At 38.0% G+C, this 18,099-nt stretch overlaps 1 protein-coding gene and 1 long non-coding RNA gene across 3 annotated transcripts in view; both read left to right on the plus strand.

Annotated features, from left to right (window-relative positions):
• Nucleotides 1-13,840, plus strand: part of LOC141440887 (uncharacterized) — a 198,576-nt gene extending 184,736 nt beyond the window's left edge. Inside the window, exon 2 of the long non-coding RNA XR_012452761.1 lies at nt 13,749-13,840. This is a non-coding gene — a long non-coding RNA (uncharacterized lncRNA). The remainder of the gene's footprint in view (nt 1-13,748) is intronic.
• LOC141440885 (early boundary activity protein 2-like) lies at nt 5,755-13,372 on the plus strand. 2 transcript variants are annotated; one of them, XM_074105470.1, is made up of 6 exons: nt 5,755-5,832; nt 8,260-8,439; nt 9,020-9,087; nt 10,263-10,375; nt 11,791-11,928; nt 12,975-13,372. In XM_074105470.1, exons 2-6 carry the CDS (start codon nt 8,292-8,294, stop codon nt 13,102-13,104), a joined length of 597 nt encoding a protein of 198 aa, XP_073961571.1. In that variant the 5' UTR covers nt 5,755-5,832; nt 8,260-8,291; the 3' UTR covers nt 13,105-13,372. The 2 variants fall into 2 exon arrangements, with proteins under 2 accessions (XP_073961571.1, XP_073961572.1); XM_074105471.1 differs by lacking the exon at nt 11,791-11,928.
• Nucleotides 13,841-18,099: the final 4,259 nt, after the last annotated feature.

Here is an 18,099-nt window from a genome sequence, read left to right on the forward strand (position 1 = left end):
TAATTATCGTTTTAGGCATTGTCTCACCGCCGGCAGGAAACTATTGGCTATCGACTATTTTCTCGCTCAAGAAACGAACAAAAGATATAAGATCCTGTGTGAGTAAAGAGACATATATATTAATAGTTGATCGCTGGCGGTTCACACTGCCGGCGAGAACTCGCTCTTACATCTTTTGTCGCAGCGACAAGAGCTATAAAACTCGCTGAGCTATAAAACTAGCTCAGCGATACTCGCTCAGCGCTGTTAGCTTGGCGGCCGCCCGGCTCGAGCGAGTGAAGCGAGTAATCGCCCCGCCTGTCGTGCTCGAACACTCGTTTCTAGTTACTCGCTCTGCTCGCTTCTCGCTCATCTCGCGGGTGGGACAAGTGCCTAACAACTGTTTTAAAAGAAGGATTGACTTCTTATCTTCTTATTTAAAATAGATGGATACAATTAAAAGTAGGTAATTTTAAAATGTTGTTACTGTTATAATCAAAATCCTAAAATGTTTCTGATATAGGTAAAATCATATTACATGCCCTAGATCAATCAGGTTATTTCGGACATACCTACGTAGGCAGCGGTGATTATTTATTTTTCATAAGGTTTCGCACTTGCTAGGTACTAAATCTTATTAGAAAAGTAAAACCAGTAGGTGTTCTTGTAATAAGATTTCATTCATTTCAATATTTTTAACCCCGACGCAAAAAGAGGGGTGTTATAAGTTCGACCGCTATGTGTGTCTGTATGTCTGTCTGTGGCACCGTAGCTCTTAAAGGGGTGGACTGATTTGAATGCGGTTTTTTTATTTGAAATGAGGTTTTCTAGCGATGGTTCTTAGATATGTTTAATCAAAATCGGTTTAGCCGTTTTTGAGATATTGAACTTTGAAGTGACAAAGTCGAGAACTTTCCAACATTTTGTTGGTTAGGTTATCTTTTAAATGATGATGAGTAGGTATGAATAAAGACTAAAGGTGGCTCTGCGAGGCCTGCAACTTTGCATTGGAAGATTGAACTGCTCTACTATGGGTGCCGGTAGCCACACCCTTAGCTATTCGGGTAAAACCAACTCTTTCTCGGTCTCTTGGCCCTCCGCCCTCTCTGGCTCCTCCACCCTTTTTCCTACAAAGATAAGTACAAATATAGATTGTGGGTTAAATGTCCGCATAAATTAATAACCTAACCAACAAAAAGTTGGAAAACCCCCGACTTTGTCACTTCAAAGTTCAATATCTCAAAAACAGCTGAACCGATTTTGATAAAACATTACTAATAACCATCGCTAGAAAACCTGCTTTCAAACAAAAATCTGCATTCAAATCGGTTCACCCGTTTAAGATCTACGGTGCCACAGACACACATAAACAGACATGGCGGTCAAATTTATAACACCCCTCTTTTTGCTTTTGGGGTTAAAAACACACTCAAAAAGACAGGCCTCTGACTGTAGACAGTGGGACGTAATTAAACAGGCCGAAAATTCGAGATGATTTAATCGAATGGTTGGATAAGTCTGAATGAAACAATAAAAAAAAACGCCGACCAAAAAAACACCGCCAAATAAAGTTAAAAAACAATTCTGTGCCTCCTGTGATAAGTGATACAAGTCGTCATTTTACAGGAGAGCGGGCTAGCAGAAGGGGGGCTAGCATTTACCAAAGCACTTTTTTATACATAAAAATACATTCTATAAACGTGCATTTAGTGTTTTTCGGTATTCTACAAACCAGACAAGCACACCATAAACAGGTATTATGGAATTTATCAATGACGGTTGCTTTTACAAAGTATAAGAAAAGGATCCAAAATTATATGCATAGGTAGCTTTCCTAGAAAATTCTTGTGAAATCTTGCTAAGATTTAATCGTAGTAAATTAAGGTTTGCAAAAAGAAAAATAGTATGTACGTAGGTACATATGTATGTACTTAAATAAGTACTTTATTTTACATAAAACATAAACATACTTAATACAAAAAACCAACAAAACGAAAAAGTCCAAAGGCGAACTTATCCCTAAAAGGGATCTTTTCAAGCTAACCTAAAGAAATAGTTTGTGTAATAATAAATCACCATAACTAACCGTTCAAAGAAATCGGCGAGCAGCGCCTAGGCTTTTTAATAAGCAATATGTCAACGCGGTGTGACAATAGATAGTAGAATAGTAGGATTTTTTTTTTGGGGGTAAAATCCTAGGTAAAATCCTTTATAGATGCCACCGGCCCGGGGAGGCCGGCGGGTATGTGGGATTCCCGCCCCAGAAGGAGGCGGTGTACCCACTAAAAACCCCAGGGTGTTCCTCTTCATCGTCGTTTTGCAGCCACGCTGTGGAAACTCTGCGCATCCATGGCCTGGCAGCACGGCGGTCGTCCGGTGTTGGACTCGGCTCCAGAAGATCTTACTGTCTCCTGTCTCCATCACTGTAGGCGCGCCGGAACACTTGGTGTGCCTACCAGCTCGGGGACCCAGAATAGTAGGTACCTACTGCTATTCTAGATAGGATAAGATAAGATAGATAGGTATTTTGGAAATAATTCCGATCCGCATTAGCGATCCCTTTCAAATAGCGAACCTACTGTGTTAAAACAAAGTTGTGTTAAAATACTACTTGTGATGTATACATATCATTTAATAATATTGTAAATCTGTTTTTTAAAAAAAATATATATACCTCGTTGAGTTTCTTGCCGGATTCTTCTCAGCAGAGGTTTTTCCGAACGGTGGTAGATTTTTTTGACATTCATAAGTGCTTGTTATAGCCTAAAAATTGAATAAAGATATTTTGACTTTGACTTTGATAGGACAGTCTGAAATAGACGCGTTTCGCTGTGTGTGTATGACCTAAGATATTTTCTTTTCTTTACTTACTATTTTATAACCTCACCTAACCAACAAAAAGTTGGAAAACCCCCGACATTGTCACTTCAAAGTTCAATAACTCAAAAACACCTGATCTGATTTTGACAAAACATGTCTAAGAACCATTGCTAGAAAACCTGCTTTCAAATAAAAAAACCTCATTCAAATCGGTTCACCCGTTTAAGAGCTACGGTGTCACAGACACACTAGCGGTCAAACTTATAACACCCCTCTTTTTGCGTCGGGAGTTAATAACTGAGTAAATAGAAATAAATTTCATTATATGTTTTATTACTTTTTTTAAGGTAGGTACCTAATAGCCTTTCATTTCATTAGGCATCTATATATTCAATAATGAAATTAAATTAAATGAAAGATTTTTTTATTTACCAATAGGTCTACAAAAATATTTTTTTATAATATTGTTAATCCGTTATAAATCTAGTAAAATTAAATATTTTGAAATTTAACGATTACATTCACTCGCACAAATGTTTTTGATAAAAACGAAAATGTTGCTGAAAACTGCCTTAACTTCTGCATTCAATGCTTGGATTATTGAAAACAAACAAGAGTTAGACTGTTTTTGAATGAAACGAAATAGGGAGATATAAAAAAGTGTGAAAAAAAATTCGATGGCCTAATTACTTTCGAGACAAGAAGTTATATTATGTTTTGATATTTATTTACAAACAGTCACACAAACAGTTTACTAATGAACCCGTCTTTCCCTTCATCGCTAATTAGTTAAAGTATTAAACAATCCCAATGATGTCACAGGTCACGTGCCAGCCCCCTGATCTCTGTCAGTCTTACTGGCCTTTTGTGATTTGTTTTTCGTCTGCGGACATATTAAAAATAATGAAATCTTATTTTACAACCCATTTGGCTTAAGGGTGCTGAAGCATAATAACTGCCTTTTCCTGTATGTTACGATGATCGACTAATAATTATGTGCGTCAACTAAAATCCCGGCCAATACCACCACGTGTTGTATGGTAAGTGGTCACAGAGCTGCAATTGATACAATGACTCTTTATTGTACACCAAAAATAGTAAGCGATACAGCAAACAGGTACACAGAGAGAAAACTACAAGGTAAACAATAGGCGGCCTTATCGCTTAAGAGCGATCTCTTCCAAGCAACCTTTTATTATTTTAGTTTTTATTTATTGATTTTAGTTTATGGTCTTATTTTATGAACGATTAAAAAATTCAACTTTGTTGACCCTATATTATTTGAGGGACGTCGAAAATTAATATATCTAATGTTAAGAAGTCGACGGTCAAAATATCGAAAGTAGGTTAGGTTAGGTTAGGTTCGTAATTTTGAAAGTCGATATTTCAATTTTCAGTTACGCGTGCCCGTAATATTGTGGTGTTCATTGTACCTACTGTAATTATATTGTTGACCGTCGTAAGGTGGTTGCTTTTTTGGCCAATGGTCATGTTCACTATCACTTCAGGAAAATTAGGTACAACGACAAGCGAAGTGAAAGGAACAGTTGCGACTACAACGCCAGGATCAAATTAAGTTATTAATCTACGCTGTTGATAATTTTCGGGTTTATGCTACTTAATCCATTTGGCTAATCGTCATTGGGTAAATCATACTATAGACGACCGGATGGACGAGTGGTTAGAGAACCTGACAACGAAGCTCGAGGTCAAGTGAGGTCCCGGGTTCGATTCCCGGCCGGGGCAGATATTTTTATGAATAATACGAATGTTTGTTTTCGGGTCCTGGATGTTTAATATGTATTTAAGTATGTATTTGTTTATTTTATGTAAGTAAGTTTGTTAAGTATAGGACTGTTTTTAAATAAAGCTGATGATCAATCTGCTTTTATTCTACCTAACTAGACTTTACCCCAGACTTTGCTCGCGTCATCCATTCGATCCGGCATTTAAATTGAAATTCCGGTGATTTTATTGAATAACCATTAGAATTCCGAAAAAACACATAGTTGGTGTTCGTAGACCTTCCATTAAAAACAACCATTCCATATAAGATTACTAGCCTGTTACCCGCAACTCCGTCTCCGTAGAAGTCTTACGTATTTTATTAGTGGGATCGTCTTATTAGTTGGAAGGGTAAGTTCCGGGTGCCACGATGGGTTCATATTAGACTCCATACCAACTAAAATATTCATCATCATCATAGCAGCTGTAGGAGGCCACTGTCGGACGTAGGTATGTCTCCCCCATAAACCTTCCAGTTGCTTTCATTGGAAGCGGCCTGCATCCACCGTGAACCCGCGGTTTTAACCAGATCATCCAGCCATCACCAGCTACGCTGCACTACCGATCCGGCGGGGGACCGGCGCAGGCTGAAAATCAGGGCCGCCGGTTTCCGCGGCCGGCAGCTTGTAAATTGCTGGAGCCTATTGTCACATAATATCAGTAACGTGTTGGTTGTTTGTTATTTTTTGGCTTTTTGTCTAAAAACACATACAAAAAACAAAACAGCTTACGTTTTATTTGATCTGTTTCTGTTATGTTAATCAATTAACTGTTCTGTATCTTTTTATTGTATCTAATCTATATAATCAGAATTTTGGAAAGGGCTCCAACGATTTCGGTGAAATTTGGTATGCAGGGCTTTTCGAGGATGACAAATCGATCTAGCTTGGTCTTACCACTGGCAAAACGCTTAGTAACGAGTTTTAGCCCGAACAAAGCTCGGTCGCCCTGGTATTTTTGTTATGTCGCATTATTATTATTTTTTTACTTTTCTGCCGTCTGTTTTCCGTACTTTAAGGCTAAAATATTACCGCAGTTATAATGTCATTAAGTGTGATTTGCACCAAATTATTTAAACTATAATTAACTAATGTCAAATTACGAGTAGTTTTCTGCTCGAAGGATGGATGGTGGATTTTATATAAAATAGCGCAATTGAAAATCATAGTCAGAGTTGATTTGGGTGTGCTACGGGTAGGACCTCTTGCCTAGTTACATTTTACGAGTAGCCGTCGTCAGCCATCTTTGGTAAGTTCTTTTTTTTTCAACTATGATTAATATTATCAGACATATTATGGTGTACTTATCAGACATATGACCAACGTAATTTTTATATTTTTTTTCGAATCTGATTAAAATTATCAGACATAATGATGTAATTATGTATGACCAATCTAAAATTATGATATGCGTACGGGTAACATTCTGCGATGGTGTAAGTCGAATCTTTGTTTTTTTTTTCTTATTTTAAAGAGATTTCCGATAGTCACCTTGACAAAATTTGTGCCCCTTGTGAAGACTAATACAACACGACTTGAAGTAATATGGTGATTTTACAAGCTTTTATTTAGCTTGAACCGTTTCTTTATTTCTAGGGTCAAATCCAGTGGTCAAATTGACTTGAAATTTGGTATACTTATGTGAATCTGGTGACAATGGTGGTGGTGTTTTTTTTTTAATTCTATTTGAGATGTAATTGGTTGATTGGCATTTTAATATGATACTTTTAATATGACTTTTATTATGACTTTATAATTTTTAAGCCTAGAGTTAAGAAAACTATTCAATTTTATTTATTTTGTGATATTTAGTTTGATTTATTATTTTTCTCACGTCCTATCTTACAATTTACTGGCACCGATTCTCTAAATGATTTCGTTCGCCGACATGCCACATCATATTTGTTCTTTTGTTTATTTATCAGTGATAAATTATCACCTAATTGTATTTACCTATGTTGACGAAATAATTGAATACGTTTTTTTTTTCATTTGAATACAATAAATCCAGATAGTCCAGCCAGGATAGTCTCCGCAGAAGGGAACTCCTTAATGGTTAATTGCTTAGCCTTAAAATTTGGTACGGAAATGTAGTTTGAAACAGACTTTTTGTGTAGGGTAGGTTTTGGGTAGGTTTTAACTTTTGATATCTCTGTATAACGTATTCATAAAACTGTCTTAATATCTATCATATAAAAGTGAACCGCCAGAACGGGAAAAAACGAGACAGAGCAGGATGGCGCTCTACAACACCATTATGACACGTTTCTCCCAAACAAAGCATTATTTCTCTGGAGTTTTAAAGCAATTCGATTCTTGGCCTTGGGAATCGCGAAAAACTTGACAAAATGTGATATTGAGTGTGTAAATTTTGTATATTAAGCAAAATAAAATCACAAGTTCGAATTTCGAGCCAAAGACGAGTGATCTATTATCTATGCCCGTGTTGCCATTCAGGAAAAATAATTCTATTCATTATCCTGCATTGCAGTCTGTAAATCTCTTTACCCATTCATTGCCGCGCGCCAGATTACGCTGGGCTTAGAGTCATTAAATTTGGTATGTAGATAGCTGGATGTCTGAAATATCACATAGGCTACTTTTATTCCAATATTCCCAAATATTACGATATCAATTTTGGGATTTCTCACGGGAATTTGATAATACTATCTAATATCCAAAGCTAAAACTATATATAAACTAAACTAATATTACAAAATAAAAATGTCATCCAAATTTTCTGCCTCAGGCATTGACCCCAAGACACTGGCAGCATTACCTCTCTGAACTGTTATTCCTAATCTTTGCGAGAGGTAAGTGCCAGCCAGGTGCCAGCCCTGGGGTCGCCTGAGGCCAAAAACAGACGAGTAGATAAGTCCTTGCTAAAAAGTTTGGTGTCTTTCGACCATGGTCCCATTGTCTCGAAAGCAAGCGCCGCAAACTCAACTCAACCAGATCGAATAGTTTACGCGTGCGAAGCCGCGGGTAAACACTAGTTAATACCTACAATAATACATTTGCTGTAGTAGACGCGTATACTTACTGCAGCATAATGCTAAGTCAAATTCTTTTTCGACTTATTTGTGTATTATTTTAAGAGTCAGTGTACCTTTTGATGTATCATAAAGTTATGTCTATATCTGTCTGTTTGAAGTTGAAAATCTCGTTCGTGATAAATTTTGTTTCCTTTTTTTTCAGTGGGTAAAATTAAATGTTAATTTTCTGTTACAATAAGCGCTTTTAACGGTAAGATTTCCTATTTTCTAACCGTGTTTTTCATCTTTTTTGCTAACCCAATTGTATTTAGATGCTGCTTGTGGTGTCAAAAGTACAAATTATATGAAATGATCCTTGATGAATAATAATAAAGTAATGAATAAAGTAATCATGTGATTGTCTTTATGGCAATTATAAGGTACGATACAAGTTTTAATGACTTCCTGATACAAGTTTCCAAATTAATTCGAGTTTAAACTGTGTAACTTATGTGTATAAGTACCTAATTATAACCGTTACTTTTTGTCAATTAAAATAATACTTGAATAACGGCATAAATATGACAAACTCGAAACCTATGCAGAAGCAACGTCACACGACGCTGTCTACTCGTAGCCACGAGGGGGGATAGCTACTCCAAAATTCATTCGTTATAATTTCGTTCGTTTTTGTCCCATAGAACATACATACATTACATGAGTAATTTTGGCCATGAACACAATCCGCGGGCGGAAGACCAAGAGAGGTCGGAGGGGGCAAGAGAGGGTGGAAGAGTTGGTGCTACCCGACCAGCCAGGGGTGCCGCTACCTGCGCCCAGAGAGGAGCCCTATCAGCAAGCGCCACTTCGCAGTAACCGCTGTAAGTCTTTCTTCATGGCATGCATAAGCCTCCTCGCAGTGGGAGTGTAGAGGTAGTTCCCAAGTGTCTCCAGTGCCCGAAAAATGATAATCTCGGAGATGCAAGTCCGGTTCGATCCTCTAGTCAGACCACTAGGCTATCGTGACGTAAATGTTGCTTGTTACCTTAGATGAATGATTGGTCTCGAGCGCGCGAGACCAATCATTCATCTAAGCTTGTTACATTACAAGAGTCCGTTCCGTGACACGATTAACATATAAAGTGGTTTGAAAAAATATGGTGTCTCCCTGAAACATAAAATTGGGGTCATTTTTATTACGCTAAAACACGCGATAGTAATATTTACCTCGACGTTTCACCCACGTAACAGTGGCCGTGGTCACGAGTAGACTGAAGTGTATGTTCGAACTACCCGCACTTGATCACAAAGAGTACCGGCACTCGTATCGCGAACTACCCGCACTTGGTCATTTTTAGTTGTCACAAAAGTTTAAAACATTATATTTTTTATTATATTATTCAAGCATAAAGATGATGTAGTATCGTACAGCCTTTTAACGTGCTTATTGGTCTATTTTAGGTACGCGATCGGACCCGGTTGGACTGAATGAACGACCAACACACCAAGAAAGTCATATCGTCCAGAAGGTAAAGTATTTTTCTACTACTGGGCAAGGGAGATATCCCTTTCGTCATTCTTCAAGTTAGAATACCTCGTGCCTACAGTACGATTACTTGGAGTTAACACTTGACAGATGGGCGTGCCTTCAGTTAATTTTCAACTTTGACGTCATACAAATAAAATAGTTTTTACATAATCACGTTGGGTATGACGTCAAAGTTGAAAATTGACTGAAGGCACGCCCATCTGTCAAGTGTTAACTCGAATTAATCAAACTGTACAGTCAAGGGCAAAGATATCGACACGGCCAAAGTTGCAAAAATATGTATACATGGCCTTAATGTTAAGTGCATAGAGTCGCGTATACATACATTTATTGCAACTTTGGCCGTGTCGATATCTTTGCCCTTGACTGTACCTACCTACCTACACATTGAGTCTCACAATTGGGCAAAGGCCTTCCGTTCTTTTTGATATCAACTCTGTCAAGAATATGCTCTTACGGTCATACCACTCAATTGTATACCTAAGCGTCCAAGTCCGCCCCGCTGCGATCAACATAAAATGCTTGTCCAGGAACCCAAAGAGCTTCGAAGGGTTTTGGAACCAGCATTGTGGATTTATTTAGTAGGAAATAATTGGCCCGTAAATACACTATTAATATCGTTACTTTCACGCGAATATTATAGGTAGATAGTCCCATGAGAGTTAAAGTGAATGATTACACACACAGCTATAACAAGTCGTGTAATAACAGCAGAATTTTGACATTTATGGCGGCCACATACAATTGGAATTTCGATTCGAAATATCGATTCGGAATTCCGTAAATACATCACACACGTACGTTTATTTCAATCCCGAAAGCACATGCCACTATGCGGAATTCCGAATCAGAGACAAGTTCGAACGGAAACTACTGTCTGTATGTGATGTACTGTGATTTACTGCGTTCGATATCCCGAATCGATTCTTCGAATTGAAATTCCAAAACGTCCCCTTTTTATGCAATAAGTTATTTGAAGAAGAGAAACCGCACGATTTTTGGTATCGAATTGGTTTCGATCAGTTCAAAGAACACACGTTGGCAAAGTTCAGCCCAAGTAATTTGGATTTAACTTCACTATGATAGACAGTGTTACGCACTATAGTTTTGAAATAAGTAATAGGTACTAAGTACATTTTTATATGTTTCTTGCAGATCTCTATAGGTACCGGACATACCGAGGTGCTTAAGGATAGATATGACCGAGTCGATTGGCTGAATTATGATACAGCGACGCGCACACTGCTCCGTGCTGTATTTTCTAGTTTGTACGTAATTTATAGTATTTTAAACTCTCGTGATTTTCTCGGCTCAGGATGGCTTCGTCTACAGTCCCAGTCACCTTTTTAAATCGTCCTCATTCTCATAATTATGTTCTACTGTTCTGATTCGCCAACATGTCTATATCGTCACATTCCTATACATGATAAATAAAAAAAAATAAACTGTTTATTATCAATCAGAATAACATTACAAAATTTTATAATTTTATAACGTACGCTTTCTTACGTGGTTTACATCCACATTCCTAATTAGACTACAGTGCCAACTCGTCAACATTCCTTTTTAGACCACAGTGCCAAATCGTCAACAGTATTGTATCGTTCATTATTCAGACTTCTCAATTTTCTGTTATTCTGCCTGTAGACGCCACGGGGTTCGCAGTTTTCTGTGCTTAGACGCATGTTTCATCAAAATCGGTTTAGCTGTTTTTGAGATATTGAACTTTGAAGTGACAAAGACGGGGTTTTCCAATTTTTTGTTGGTTATAACTGTGCCCAGTCTAAAACAGTAATAAAACAAAACAATACAGTATAATACTCCAATTAAATGTTTTAGCGAGGTTGCATGCATGGGTAGGTGCTATTTAGTTAATTTAATAGTGGCCGTTTTTCTGGTCGTCTGTTTATTTTCTAAAAACGGCGAATCGCAACTGACGAGTACAAGTTAGGGGTGCCACTCTTTACCGGCCCGGATAATACCAACATGGAAATACCGACCCTGTTTTTCGTGTACACGCCCATAGAAGCCCATGCCAGTTTCTATGGGCGTGTACCTACATGTAAACAAGGTAGATATTTCCATGTCGGTATTATCCGGGCGGGTAAAGAGTGTCACCCCAAATTAGGAGTGTGGAGTCACAAATCCAGTTGGATAACTTACTTAGCAAAACAGTATTTTTTTTAATAATTAAGGTATTTAGTAGTAAATGCAATAAACTAATATAAAATAAAAAAATACTTTTGGAGTGTCTGAGGTTTGTACATAGTCATTTAATTAACACCTTGTATAAGTGCCAACAAATTATTTATCTATGTTTATATTCTATCAATACTTTAACACGTGTTATCTCTCATCAAAACAATTAATTTAAATTTGAAATGAAGGAAACTCGTATATAAGTTTTTCGTTTTAATTTTCCGAACAAAAGAAATAATTAAAATGCTTTCCAAACATAGTCATGTCTGTACTTAACTGACAAGATGTTTAATTCTTTCAATCAAGTGAACATGTTTGTCACAAGTAAATGTCAAATGATCAGCGGATTTATTTTTTTAATTTTAGAGGTATCATAAAGTAGCCAGTTCAGAAGAAGAGAGATAGCTAAGAAGTGCTTCAGTAACTGACTGAATTTATAAAATTAATTTATGTATTAAAACTTCATCTTTGATTGTATTTTCAGCATTCTGGCATCGCGCACTCTGACAGGATATCTACCATACCCTCCTCATGGTCGTACACTACGACTTAAAAAGTCAGCCGTTAACGACATCATCGTCGAGGTGACCAGAAGGTTCAGAGTGTGCTCTGCATGTGTGAAGTTAGTATTTTTGTTTTTGAGAGATTTAGCCAATATAACGGAACCTGCAAAAAAAGTTTATTTTTTTAACATGATCAATGTTTAAAATTATTATTCTTATTATAAGCCGTGGTGGCCTAGTGGTTTGACCTATCGCCTCTCAAGCAGAGGGTCGTGGGTTCAAACCCCGGGTCGCACCTCTGAGTTTTTCGAAATTAATGTGCGGAATTACATTTGAATTTTACCACGAGCTTTGCAGTGAAGGAAAACAGCTTGAGGAAACCTGCACAAACCTGCAAAATGCAAAGATGCAATTCAATGGTGCGTGTGAAGTTCCCAATCCGCACTGGGCCCGCGTGGGAACTATGGCCCAAGCCCTCTTGTTCTGAGAGGAGGCCTGTGCCCAGCAGTGGGACGTATATAGGGTGGGATGGTACGCACAGTCGAACTATTTAATTCCTGACCCACCGTAGAACGTTCTCACAGTAAGTGTCGTAATAAATTCCCTTGTCAGAGATGCAATGTCCCTATAACTTTTTTTACGATAAGGTTCCACATGTATACCAGGGTTCCACAATTGGTTAAACTAAATAGGATAAAGACATTTTAACAGAATTGTTATAAAACAAACCTGACCTAACCTATAGTTTTCTATAGGATGACCATTTAATTTTTTCAGAAAAAAAATAAAGTTTCAGTGGGAAAAAACTATGACAAACGATTATTCGGACAAACATTACGGTATGACTAGCGAAAAGTATGCGAACTTTGGCGCTCCGGTAGCTCAGTTATGCGAGTAGAATCGAACCTTGCATTAAAAGCCCATGGCCAGAGGCAGTCTGTATAATCTAACCAACAAGAAGTTGGAAAACCCCGACTTTGTCACTTCAAAGTTCAATATCTCAAAAACTGCATTCAAATCGGTCCACCCGTTTAAGAGCTACGGTGCCACAGACAGACAGACATACAGACACACATAGCGGTCAAACTTATAACAACCCTCTTTTTGCGTGGGGGACTAAAAATGGTATTTAGCGATGATAATCCAAATTATTTTTTTGTTGCAGAAGGGTGATTGTAGCCAAATGTTTTGAGGAGTGCATGTTCAGAAGAGGTTTGGAACAGCGTTGGATTGATATAGAACGAGAAGTCAGACTACGCTACACAATCATGTTCCATCCTCGCGCTTTTGGGTGACCTAGTGGCTCAGAATACTTCCGTCCTTATGCGGAAGTAACTATGTCTATCGGTCTGTTGGGCTACTACGAAATTCGAAGTTCGTATCGTGCGGTCCCTCTCACTCTCGTACTGAATAACATAAGCGTCAGTGGGACGGCAAGAGAGGAAGTTCGAATTTTGCACTTCGTAGAATAGGGCCTGGTTACCTCTACCTACACTGCACTACACTCTCGAACCGCTGAATAATGCACCGCTGATGTAATTTGGTGAAGAAAGTTGGATAATTCTGGGATCGCAATCAAAAAATTATTCACAGATTCTTGTGCAATTCAGCTAGTATCGAAAAACTAGAAGTATTCGGGTACCGCCTGCAACCAAGTCCAAAATCTTGTGTATTAACTATGCTTAAAGTGAATTTTGGGTTAAGAGGATTTTTTTTATTCGACTGGATGGCAAACGAGCAAGTGGGTCACCTGATGGTAAGAGATTACCACCGCCCATAGACACCTGCAACACCAGGAGGATTGCAGATGCGTTGCCAACCTAGAGGCCTAAGATGGGATACCTCAAGTGCCAGTAATTTCACCGGCTGTCTTACTCTCCACGCCGAAACACAACAATGTAAGCACTGCTATTTCACGGCAGGATTAGCGAGCAAGAAGGTCCTGTTTTGAGGATTATGTAGTCACGGCTAATCGTGCAGACAACTACGTTATAGTTTATTAGATGTTCGAAATAAATATTTTACATTTGATATCTTTCTTTAATTATATTCAAAACTTAGAGAGTTTTTGATAACATTGATATAGATAAGTAAGTGAAGAACAAATAGGTAACATTATAAGACGACCAAAACCTGAAACTTGATATAAGTAACTATACAATTTTACGACAATCTTTTTGGTACGGTCGTGGTAGGTACGGTCGATGTACAGACCAAATACCTGAAATAAATAAATATAATATTAAATGATTAATTACATTACATCAACATCACACACATTAGTTCACTTAAAAAATATTTTTTACAAGCTTTTATTTAGTTTCACCTGTCTGTCGTTCGTCTGTCTGTCAAATCTTGCAAGTTAAATTCGATCAACTTTCAGTACCACTACCATGAGTTTACAGTGACCGTACTCGATAGCGACGGCGTAAATTATTTGTATGGAGAGATTGTACAGCGCCTCTACAAATAATTTACGGATGTGGTATGGTACAAGTAGTTGGATTGACTTGAAATTTGGTATACTGTGTAACTTGCGTGACAATACAATAATCTGGTAGTGACATCCTGGTAGTCCAACTAGAGTCGTCTCCACAGGACGGAACTCTTCAACGGTTAATGGCATCGACTTGAAATTTGGTATGCAAATGTAGTTTGAGTGACAATAAAGTACAGCCAGCAAAAAAGCTTGTATTCAAAATTTAATTTTTACCAAAAACTTTTTATTATTTATAACAAAACAAGCTTTTGCCCGCGGCTTCACCCGCATGGAAATCGGTCATCGCGCGCACTGTTTCCTCGGGAACTGTGCATTTTTCTGGGATATAGGTAAAGTAGCCTGTCACTCTCTAGCCCATAAACTATCTCTATGCCAAAAATCACGTCAATTCGTCGCTCCGTTTTGACGTGAAAGACGGATAAACATAGAAACACACAAACAAACAAACACACTTTTGCATTTAAAATATTAAGTATGGATGGATATTAAGCTAAAGATCGGCCAATATGCCTAAAAAATCTTCCAGATAAAAAATAATTAGTGTGTAGGTACCTCCTTAATTCTGAGCACTTGGCCGTTTTAGGATGAAACCAGAATAGCTAATTTACCTTAACTCTTAATACTTAAGGCCCCATTTATTGGAGCATAATACCACAGAATCAAAAGTAGCTATCGAATAAGTACATACCTGACAAAGGCTATTTTTAAAGCTGGTTATTATTTTTTATTATTACAATGGATATTATAACTTGTAACTAAAACAATAAGGTTGAATTTCCAAGTCAATGCATGTGGTCGCTAAATCGGCTCTACCTTTTTAAGAGTTAAATAATAGTTTGCCATTTACTGTTGGGGAAAAAAAGTTCTCGAGTGGTGACCGCGAACCGGAAGACGAAGCGTTGGCAGGCGTCCCACTAGGTGGACTGACGGCATCGTGAGAATTGCGGCTAACCGGTGGATGCAAGGGAGAGTTGGCGTTCTAAGGGCCTTTGTTCAGCAGTGGACGTCTTCTGGCTGATTATGATGATGATAATGATGAATAGTTTGCACTGTAGGTATATCACAAAACAAATCATTAGTTTAGGTACCTACTTCTAATAATGTGTATGAAATGTAGTCTTATGACATGTTCCAACTTGGGTCGTTAGAATTAATTTCTACGAAAAAACAGAGAACGTGCTTCAAAAAGTTACATTCATTAATGAGTTAGCGCCTCATATGTACCTATTAAAATCTATGAAAACACTAAAAAAACTTGTGTTCATGTACAGGATATACATATACGACATAAATAATCTAACTAACAAAAAGTTGGAAAACCCCCGACTTTGTCACTTCAAAGTTCAATATCTCAAAACCTGCTTTCAATTAAATAAAACCTGCAATTAAATAAAAATCGGTCCACCCATTTAAGAGCTACGGTGCCACAGACAGACAGACGGACACACACACAGACACTTATAGCGATCAAACTTATAACACCGCTCTTTTTGCGTCGGGGGTTAAAAAACGACGCCGATTCTCGAAGAAAATACTAAGTAGCGATAACAATTCTATTTTTCCTCTTAATATTTATTCGGTGGAATTACTGAAGACCATTTTAAAACTCGAATGGTCACGTAGACAGATGTTTTGTTGTGTTAAAATAATAACATTATGACGTAGGTAGGTACATTATGTTTCATTATCCTTACAAAGCTGGGTTTTCCTTAAGTGGGTGAATAACATAGTTGTATTTAGCCAGAGCTGTAGGTATCTGTCCCCAAATATACTTACGTGTTTAATGGGCAACAGCTATCAAGTTTTATTTATTTTACTTCCTGAAAAGGTCATTTATTTTTATTGGGTTTTTTTTCCTATTTGCCCTAATAATGGAAAAAACTACACCGCAGTAGGTCTCTGGTCACATTTTTGTGTAGGTAAACAATTCGTGCTGAGTAAGAAAATTTCATATGGTACAGACCAGTGGCAAATATTAGGTCATTTACGTGGCTTTTGTATGTTTGCGTGTGTGTGTATGTGTAGCCGTAGCGCACTGATTTCATAGGGCAGGGTCGCAGCGAGCGTTTTGTTGCGTAAAAAAGATTTCTGTTATGGGAAAAATTACCGTCGACAAGCCTAAATACGTCTTGGCATGCCCCAGTCTTGGCAAGCATCATTACAAATTATCGCATTGTCATCAGCTACCTTCATGGAATACTACCTTATCAAAACAAGCACGGGGATCCAACAAAATAATGTGTCGTCGTCGTCGTCCCTTCTTCCCCCGGCCGGAGGCTCTGAAAAATATCCAGTGTTAAAGTTAACACATTGCGTGTTGCTGTGTCTTCGAACGCGAACCGCAGAACAATGAATGCTTACACAAAAAACCGTTACAAAGCGGTTGCATTCATGATTATTAGGTTAAACTATACATAAACCACACCGTCAATATCTTGAATATTTAATTAATTAAGCCTTTAAGAGGCCACAGACGGTGGTGGTGTGTGCGGTGCGGTCTTGCGGCAAAGGAAAAACACACAAACTCACTTTGTGGTTATGGATCTCGGTTCAGACCGTAGAATATTAATTAGCTGCTTTGTACCTAACAACTCATTCATTATAATTCAATAACATGATGAATCGAAGTTACAGTCACATCATCATTATCATCATATTAATAGGGCGTCTATTGTTGGACATAGGCCGCCCCCATAGACCTCCTGTTGCTTCGGTCGGAAGCGGCCTGCATCCAACGTGAGTCTGCGGCTTTAACCAGGTCATCCGTCCATCTAGTCCAGCGGTTCTTAACCTTTTAGTCAGGAGGGACCATTTGACAAAATTTCTGTCTTGCCATGGACCAGCACCAACTGTTTGAAGGTAAGATAAGGTAAAAGTAAAATTGTAAATGAATGAACGGTTGCGACCGCTACTTGACTGGCGCGTCGTTTTGCCAAGTCGTTGTTGATGGCTTCGCGGACTACTTCGAGTTCTTCCAGGGACCACCAGTGGTCCGCGGACCACCGGTTAAGAACCATACTGATCTAGACCATATCAATGAAGTACAATATTTTTGGTTAAAAATATTCGAGATAGGTACATAATACCGGGTGTGGCCTATAACACGGGCAAATAATTAAAACATAGAGCGTACTCGTCAAACTGAACAACATTAGTTCAGCGACTTTTAAAAATAATTCGTTTTTTTATTTTTATTACACTTTAGTTTATTCGAAAAAGCAATGTAAAGCATAATGTTTGATGTTTATAGTGTGACAGGCGACGTCAGTTGGGTTCTAGGATGGCGTACATTGAATTTACTTTAGTTTGTTAGAAAAGTTAAGTTTTAATTTTACTTAAGTGGGTCCATGATGATCCAATTACCGGTAACCTATAGAACCTCTGTTTTTAATATTAGGTATTCCCGGTTCTGTGCCACACACTGTATTTAATTTTTATTGTTAATAACATCTGCCCTAAGAAGATAGAGTGCAGGGAAACAATAATCATTGCGGTTTTTGGGTCACGAGGTCGAGGTCAGATTGTGCCGATATTTTTGACTACGCACAGCAGTCAAGGGCAAAGATATCGACACGGCCACAGTTGCAAAAATACGTATACACGATCTTAATGTTAAGTGCATAAAGTCGTGTATACATATTTTTGTAACTTTGGCCGTGTCGATATCTTTGCCCTTGACTGTACGAGTACTTCCGAGTATTCCTTGATTAGGGTTTGACACTCATACCACCTAGCGATATTTCACCTGTCAGAAAAACATCATTACAAGCATTCATGCCTGTTTCAAGGC

Source organism: Choristoneura fumiferana, chromosome 23, assembly GCF_025370935.1.
Source record: "Choristoneura fumiferana chromosome 23, NRCan_CFum_1, whole genome shotgun sequence".
In the NCBI taxonomy this organism is placed as follows: domain Eukaryota; kingdom Metazoa; phylum Arthropoda; class Insecta; order Lepidoptera; family Tortricidae; genus Choristoneura; species Choristoneura fumiferana.

Coding starts and splice junctions, on each gene's coding strand:
- LOC141440885 (XM_074105470.1), top strand. CDS start 8,292: ATGAACACAATCCGCGGGCGGAAGACCAAGAGAGGTCGGAGGGGGCAA. Junction 9,088..10,262: donor AAAGTCATATCGTCCAGAAG/GTAAAGTATTTT, acceptor TGTTTCTTGCAG/ATCTCTATAGGTACCGGACA. Junction 11,929..12,974: donor GTGTGCTCTGCATGTGTGAA/GTTAGTATTTTT, acceptor TTTTTGTTGCAG/AAGGGTGATTGTAGCCAAAT.